Source organism: Colobus angolensis, unplaced genomic scaffold (assembly GCF_000951035.1).
Source record: "Colobus angolensis palliatus isolate OR3802 unplaced genomic scaffold, Cang.pa_1.0 Scaffold27, whole genome shotgun sequence".
Taxonomy (NCBI): Eukaryota; Metazoa; Chordata; class Mammalia; order Primates; family Cercopithecidae; genus Colobus; species Colobus angolensis.
Window position 1 is genome coordinate 14,218,400 of NW_012115932.1, and position 8,168 is coordinate 14,226,567.

Genomic DNA, 8,168 nt, shown 5'->3' on the forward strand with positions numbered 1-8,168 from the left:
TATAGCACCTTGTGCTGAAGGCCTAAACTCCTCGATTTCCCAGAGCACGAAGAAAAATCTTTGGGTCTGCCTCAAAGGTTGCAGTGGTAGAGATTTCCTCTGGAGTCAAGCAAAAGACGGCTTGAATCCCAGCTTCTTGGCTTAGCAATAAACCACCTTCCATCTCTTTATTCATGCTACTCCTTACTATTATCATTCCTATAAAATGTTATAGGAATAATAATAACTAACAGTTCTGGGCGCTTGTTATCTGCCAAGCACCTCTGATGCATTATCTCACTTAACTCTCAAACTAATACTGGAAGGCAGTTATTATCGTTCCATACGATAGGTGAGGACATCTGTACTCTGAATGGTTAATCGCTTATCTGCATTTATACAACTAAGCAGGTGACAGAATAGGATTCAAACCCAAGCGGCTTTATTCCAGAGTCCACACTTAACGCTACCGCTATCTTGTGCAACTTAAACGCAGATAAGGGTCGCAAAGGCCTGGCACATAGCGGGCAGGGAATGTCAGTGTTTTTTCCGCCCAAGTGGCAGCGCGAGTCCGTTGTAACCCGGTATCCAGAACCTTCTCCGTAGGGGCCTTGCCTGGGACTACAACTCCCAGGATGCCGCAGGCGGAGAAGCTGGCCAATCAGGAGGGCGCCTCTTCGCCTTGCCTGTCGACTCCCTGCTCCTGTCAGAACCTCGGTGACGGTTGGCCGGGTGGGTAGTGACGGCTGCTCTGTCTGGAAGGATCCTAATCTGGTTTGGGAGGGTGAAGACCGCTGAAATTTCCAGGCTGCCTGAGGCTCTATCTTCCACCACCCAACGGGTGGGCAGTGGGCCAGGCTGGCCTCGGAACCTCTCCCTGGGTGTCGGTTGGGTGGAGAAGGGGGCGGTTGGCTGGGTGGGCCGGGCGGCTGGTGTCTCTCCATAGGCCGGGGTCGCTCTGAGGGCATTTTACATTGCCCTAATCCTGTCCACTTGGCAAGAAACTTAGCCCCTGAGGTTCATTCCAAATCCTGTGTGGGAGGGCGAGGACTGTGGAAACTTCCAGGTGCCTCAGACTCCATCTTTAGCCGATGAGTCGGACTCCATCTTTAGCCGTTGAGTCGGTGCGCTCACGGCCCCAAAGATGTGGGGGGTCTTCATGGGCGGTTGGGTCGCTGAGGGCTCCAAAGATCTGGGGCTCCTCCCGGGTGTCGGTTGGGCCAAGGAGGAGGCTGGGCTTTCGGAGTAGAACCTGCGGTGCTAACGATGGCTCCGCAGGGCTGAGACCCAGGGCGGCGTCCTGTGGCCCTGAGATGGCGCTTTAGTGGTATCAGGCCTTGAGTCGGGGCATCCTGGCTTCTGACCCCCCATTCCTTCGGCCCCTACAGCCTGGTCTCCGCTTCCCCACTCCCGGTGGATTGCTGTTGGAGCAGCCTCTCCTTTCTGGGTAGTGGCCTGGCCGAGCTCCCTGGGGAGGGCTTGACCCAACCTTGTCCTGCCTCCAGTCGAGTCCCAGCCACATGTTGCTGTGCCCTCACCCCAGCCACCCGCTGGGCACTCAAGGGCCCTGGAGAACCGGGCCCCAGAGTGGAGAGAGGCCACTGTCTTGGGCTCTAAAACCATTTAGTTTCTACTTTACTCTTTTTAGAAAACTTTTTCCTCGTTTTTGAAGTTCTTTAATTCCACCACTCCACCCCATGTTAAAATATCATCTTTTTCCTTCCAACTTGACTCTTGGCATGCCTAGGGAAGATAACTGACATCCCGGAGAATAGGGTCTTGGGGATAGATGCAAAGCACATTTTACTAATGTCTGGGAAACAATTAGTTCTTTTACAGTGGCTCTGAAATGAGAGAAATTGGAGAAATTCTCCCTGCTCAGGAAAAGGTAGAGGCAAGGACTGACTTAAAGGTTAGTTTGTTTTCATTATTGTGGAGAAGCGGGTTGACCCATAACTGCCTGCCTTTCACACTGCTGGAATTGTGTATGGTAATTGAAATCAAGGTTTTCAAGTCATTTTGAGAGATTGAACAGCTTAAGACTGGTTTCTAGTGAACCACCTCTCTATGTATCTGACACAATTGGTTATATACAGGTACTGTATAACATAGTAATGCATTGATTTACACATTTCGGTTAACCAAAATCAAAATGTCTGTTACCCTAACTCCCAAAACCAAACTAGCCATTTGCCATCCTCTTAGTGGATTATAATTGAGTTGCCCTCTTAACGAATTATAATCAAATTCTTTTTTGAGTTTCACTGTGTACTTAAATCATATGTGGGCCCTGTTATTCAAAAATAAGTTAGAAAAAGACATGGACTTACATAAAATTAGAGAAGATCTTAACACAAATGCTAAATTGTAAGGTAGTTTGTAAGGGCTGAGACTTTCTGAAAAGGGGACGTATTTATTTCTATTGTAAGCCCTATCTTGTGGATATGGTTTGATTGAGGAATCCTGCAAATTCCAGTTGGAGTTTTCAGTTGGAAAAATATTACAAAACACATTGATGCCTTTTGATGTTAGATTTCTACCATTTATAAAGATTTGTTTCATAATTATTTCTGAAATAATGGATTTATAGAAATACTGAAAATGTAAATATTTTAAATGTAAATTTTAAAAGTACACATAAATACTGATTTATACATTGTTTCTGTTTTTCTTTTAAAATCAGATGAGTAAGAAGAGTGCTAATGATCATAAGCTAAATGTGGACAAAGTAATTAAAAATATTAACACAATTTCTTTGGAGTTGAAGAAGATAAAAGGTAAGTATTGAATCACTAAAATGTTTGCATGTCATTGTTATAAAATAAATGGTAGAGCCAATTTATGTTTCTGCTGGGGTATAAATAAATTTTGCCCACTAATTAGGATTTCTCTATTTCTTAAGAAATGTTTTCAGTGTAAGTGAACTAGATCTCTAAAGATGAATTATGTTTGACTTTGGAGTTAGCAGACCTGAATTCCCATCCCTGACACTAACAAGCTTATCAGGTAGTCTAACCTCTGTAAATTTTACTTCCCTTCCTTCCCTTCAACACACCATTATAAAACTATGTCACATTCAGCAAAATTCATTGTCTTTATGAATTCTTACTAAGCCCCTAAGGTTCATCCCAAATTAAAAATATAAATTAGATTCTGTGACTTAAAGCTTCTTCATTTTAAACAGATTCATATACTAGGATTAGACCTTATAGGTCATGATGTTTAGTCGCTCACCTCACAGACATATTCTGTTATTTTATCCCAAGAAAACTTCTGTGATTGAATATTTCTTCTTTTTTTTTTTTTTTGAGATGGAGTCTCACTCAGGCTGGAGTGCAGTGGCACCATCTCAGCTCACTGCAAGCTCTGCCTTCCAGGTTCACGCCATTCTCCTGCCTCAGCCTCCTGAGTAGCTGGGACTATAGGCGCCCGCCACCGCACCCAGCTAATTTTTTTGTATTTTCAGTAGAGGCGGGGTTTCACCATGTTAGCCAGGATGGTCTCGATCTCCTGACCTGGTGATCCGCCTGCCTCGGCCTCCGAAAGTGCTGGGATTATAGGCGTGAGCCACCGCACCCGGCCGTGATTGAATATTTCTAGGTATTATCTATCCCTGACCAAACATTTCTTATTCTGGGGAACTTCCTGTCTAACTAGTCAATCCATTCCATTTTAAACATTTCCTTCTCACGGGCTAGCTGAAATCTGTTCTCCTATTGCTTTCACCTGAGAGTCCTGTTTCTAACCATGAAAACTACACTGAATATGTAGTTACTCTTTTTAAAACAACTCTTGGGTATTTAATGATAGCTTGTGTCGGTTATGAGGCCTACATCTGTAAATAACAAAAAACTAACCTGACTTATACAATAAGGAAAAACAAGAAGATCCAAGGTAGCCCAGCCCTAAAGTTAATTAAGAGGTTTAAAGATTTTGTCAGGGACCAGGCTCTTTCCATGTTTCTGCTCTGTCATGTTCACTCTCTTTATCACTCCTCATGGTCATTACCTTCAGAGGTGGTCATACGTAGACAGTCTCTTTTTATAAGTCTTTTCCCAGATCCCTCCAGCACATTTCCCTTTCATTGGCCAGATTTGCATCATATGCTGATGCTTATAGCAGCCACAGCTAAGGGGACTGGGATTGCCAAGACCAGTTTGGACCAGTCAGAACTTACTGCAGGAGCTGGGGAAAGGAACACCTCAAAAGAAATCAAGCTGTGACACCAAGAAGAAGAGGGCGTGGCCGTTAGTTAGGCACCAAATAGTGAGTGCCTATTATGCTTTTTCCATGTGTTCTCCCTAGGACAGCATTTCCTGGACTTTGATCTGAGAACCCTGCCGTTTCAAGAGATGTTAATAGATGGGTGTACAGTAGAACAGAGTCCATGTTCTTATGGCCAAATAAGTTTGGAAAGTGCTTTATGCTATGTATTTCACAAATTTGCAGTGCATATTAAGAAATCTGACTACCTTTAATTCATCATTTCTCAAAACCAGCCTCAACACCACAGTGAAGTTTCTCCCTCTAAAATGTGAATCTGCTGAAAACCCTCACTGACTCACAATTGTCCTTAGGATAAAGTCTAAACATCTTAGAATGGACTATATGACCTGCTCAGATCAGACCCCTCCTTTCCTCTCTAGGCTCTCACTCTGTTCTTCCTGCATGTTCTATGCTCAGCCATACTGAACTATTTGCATATCCACAAGTGCTTTTCTGTATCTGCTTCAACACATACTTGTCCTTCTGAAATCCCATTGCTATACCCCATCTCCAACACACCAGGTTAACTACTAGTAGTCAAGGTCACCTACATTGGAAAACTTTTTTTGATCCAGCATGTTATCCTTTCTGCCCTTTGCTATCACCCGTTATACTATTTTATAATTGCATATTTCTTTACTTTTCTTATCCCTGCTCAACTGTAAGCTCCTTACGGGTATTTCTAGTACTTAACACCGTGGCTTGATTGATTAGATTCTTGAAAACTGTTTATTAAATGAATAAATGGTTCTGGATGCTTGAACTCATTTAAAACAGTTAAGCATTAGATTCCCCCCAAACTCTAATTGTTCTAGTTTGGAGAATAATCTTTCCTGAAATAAAATGTAATAACTATGAGAGATGTTTTCTTGAGACATTGTATGGTAGGTCAGGCAGTTAGGCTCTGAGGGACCTGTAGAGCTACACTAGGAAGGTAGACTTCTGGTAAATGTAGAGGATTAAATGAACACTGTGCACCCTCACTTCATCCCCTAAATAATAATGTCAGCAGCCAACCCTTACAGCATTTACCATAATCCAGAACTCTTCTAAGAACTCTGCATAAATGAACAGTCTTCATAATAATTGTATAAGGTAGGAACTGTTGCCATTGGCATTTACAGATGTGTAAATAGATTTAACTTTTTCAAGGTCAAGCAACTAGTCAGTGGTAGACCTGAGATTTAAATTTAACTGATTTTTAAAGAGACAAAAATCCACAAGTAAAGAGATTCCAATAAGAGATAACAAAACAAAAGGCAAATGGAGAAGCAAATAGACAAGTCTGAACCCCAAAGTCTGAAAATCTGAACCCTAAGCTGGCTGGGTAAAGCCAAAAATAGCCCCTATGACTCAATTCATGGTAGCACCAGAATCTTCTGGAAGTAGGGGTGAAGTTTGGATAATAACAGGAGGACTAGTTATATAAGAATTGTAGATCCCTGAGGTCTCTTCTGCCCTCTGCATAGCTGGGCAGCTATCCCTTCACTGTGATAAAAGACTTGAGGTTAAAACAAGGATATCTACCCTGGAGTCACTAGTCATAGGTTGAGGGAAAGTACTATACTGTAAAGAAGGATATTGAAACAAAGTTTACATACCAAATTACAACACACCCAGGATTTTTTTTTCTTCATTGGGCTACCAAAATACTGGCAGCCAGATTTATACCCTCCAAGTAGATTTTTCTCTCAGGAATCTGACCAGTCTAAGGTAAAAGATCTAAATATACTAATAGCAGAGGTTAACCCAACAGAATAACCCAGCCAGATAATCCCACGTTATTGAGTACCACAGGTGCAGAATTTCCAACTGTCTTTTTAGTGTCACAGTCTTAAATATGGGCAGCTAAGACACAACAGATATTTGAGAAGCACATCTTATATAAGAAGCAGAGAAAAAATCAACAGATTCAATAAGGAAGAAACAGAAATAATGAGGGGAGATGAAAACTTCAAGAAATTATTAATATTCAGAGAGAAGAGAAGATAGTGTATCCATGAAAAAGGAACCAGATACTATAAAAAAATATTCAGAGAACAAGAAGGAGCTCTTGGAAATTAAAAGTGTGACTGTAGAAATGAAAAACTTGATAGGTTGAAAGGTAAAATGAAGAAATTCCTCTAGAGTGTAAACAAAACAGAGACGGAAAGTGTTGATGATGGGGAGGAGGAGGATTAGATAAGTGAAGGAAGTCTAACATCCAACAAATAAAGAGTGTTAGAAAGAGAGAACATAGACAATGAATGAAGGGCAATTCATTAAAGAAATAGAGAAAATTTTCCAGGGCTGAAGGGCATGAGTTTCTACAAGGAGAGAGTCCACCACAGTGGATGAAAATAAGATTATACCAAGGCAGAGTATTGTGAAATTTCAGTCTACTGAGAGAACAAAAAGATCTGTAAAACTTCTGAAAACAAAACAATCATTTGAAAGTTCTCATATGACTCCAGCTTCATTGGAACCTAGAAAACAATGCAGCAGTGCCTTTGAAAATCTGAAAAAATAGGATTTCCAATCTAGATTTCCATAGCGAGTCAACCTTCTAATTAAGGATTAGTGTAGAGAAATTTTCAGACATACAATTTTATTCCAGTAGTTACTGAGCCTATGTGTCACCAAACAAAGGAACAGATCAAAAAGAGACACAGGAATTTGGGGAAAAGGGCACTCCACAGAATGGAGGGATAAAAGGAGTCTCAAGGATATTGGTGAAGGGAGTTCCCAAGATACCAACTGTACAGCAGTGCTAATAAGCAATCAGTTAAGATTGGAGCAAATCAGAAGGCTCCAGGAGAGGAGAGATGTTTAACAATAGCATAGCTAAGGTGTTGAATAACCCAAGAGCAAATTTACTCAATTGGGGGACATTTAGGATATATTTCTGATAATGCAGCAATGAAAAAACACATTTATTAACTGGTGGGTTGCATGCAGGAAGGAAAATGTCATATGACAAGACTCAGCTGTGAAGAGTATTTGTATAATTAACATTTAAACATTAGATAATTGAGCTAAGCAAAAATTTTTCCTGAAGTATATTGGGAGAGAAGAGGGTGTGTGAAAGACCTGTCTCTTAATCTTCTGTGTCAGAGGCAGGTAGCACTCAAAATTGAAAAAAAAAAAAAAATCGCAAAAAATTTAGAGATAGGGAGGTAAACACTATCGCACCCCTCCCCCCAATAACGATACTCAAAACAGACACACTGAAACGACCAAAGCAACAAAAACAAAATGAGCTTAAAAAACAAACAAAAAATTGAAATCGGTTGCCTCTGGGAGATTGGAACTGCAATTCATTGTAACATGCCTTAGACTTATCTGATGCTTGGTAATATATGCATGTATAACTTAGGTAAAAATAAGTTAAAACCATATAAATCAAATTTGTATAAATCAAGTTGCAGTTTAGTAATATAGCTGAGAAGTTGGGCTAAAGAGCACACTTTTAGTAAGTTTTTATGTCATGCTTATTTTCTAATACATAAATCTTATTTTAAGTCAGAATGGGACACACTTAAATTGTGGTTTGATCACTAATCACGGGAAAAACTAAATTAGGAACTAGGAAGAAATAGCTACTTAAAGCAGTAGTAGTTTTTTTATGACATATGTGCTACAATATAATATCTCCTGTTTTGTTTTACAGAGCTCTCCCAGTTACTGCTTTGTGACCTTATCCTACATTTTAATCATCCCATCAAGACTGAGAACTTAACGGAAACAGAAAGAAAACAACCCCCTCTTTGAAGACTCTAAAATATCAGATATATCCCTTGTTTCTAGCAGTTTTTCTGCTGATTTCTTATTTGTTACAAGTTTCTGTTTTTATTGTTGAAGTAACAAATATTTGGGAGAGTTGAGTTTACTAATTTGTATATGTATAATTTAAAACAAAATAAAAATAATGTTGTAAACAAGCA

The 8,168-nt window shown here is 40.4% G+C and overlaps 1 protein-coding gene across 4 annotated transcripts; it reads left to right on the forward strand.

The window, feature by feature from the left end:
* Positions 1 to 619: 619 nt before the first annotated feature.
* On the forward strand, positions 620 to 8,168 carry LOC105515830 (chromosome unknown open reading frame, human C5orf58). 4 transcript variants are annotated; one of them, XM_011947756.1, is made up of 5 exons: positions 620 to 711; positions 1,819 to 1,891; positions 2,663 to 2,756; positions 4,072 to 4,245; positions 7,895 to 8,168. In XM_011947756.1, exons 2-4 carry the CDS (start codon positions 1,829 to 1,831, stop codon positions 4,200 to 4,202), a joined length of 288 nt encoding a protein of 95 aa, XP_011803146.1. In that variant the 5' UTR covers positions 620 to 711; positions 1,819 to 1,828; the 3' UTR covers positions 4,203 to 4,245; positions 7,895 to 8,168. The 4 variants fall into 4 exon arrangements, 3 of the variants coding, with proteins under 3 accessions (XP_011803146.1, XP_011803145.1, XP_011803147.1); XM_011947755.1 differs by having other exon boundaries at positions 626 to 711; positions 1,808 to 1,891; XM_011947757.1 differs by having other exon boundaries at positions 626 to 711; positions 1,808 to 1,891; positions 4,099 to 4,245.

Coding starts and splice junctions, on each gene's coding strand:
- LOC105515830 (XM_011947756.1), top strand. CDS start 1,829: ATGAGAGAAATTGGAGAAATTCTCCCTGCTCAGGAAAAGGTAGAGGCA. Junction 1,892..2,662: donor AGGCAAGGACTGACTTAAAG/GTTAGTTTGTTT, acceptor TTTTAAAATCAG/ATGAGTAAGAAGAGTGCTAA. Junction 2,757..4,071: donor GGAGTTGAAGAAGATAAAAG/GTAAGTATTGAA, acceptor TTCATTGGCCAG/ATTTGCATCATATGCTGATG.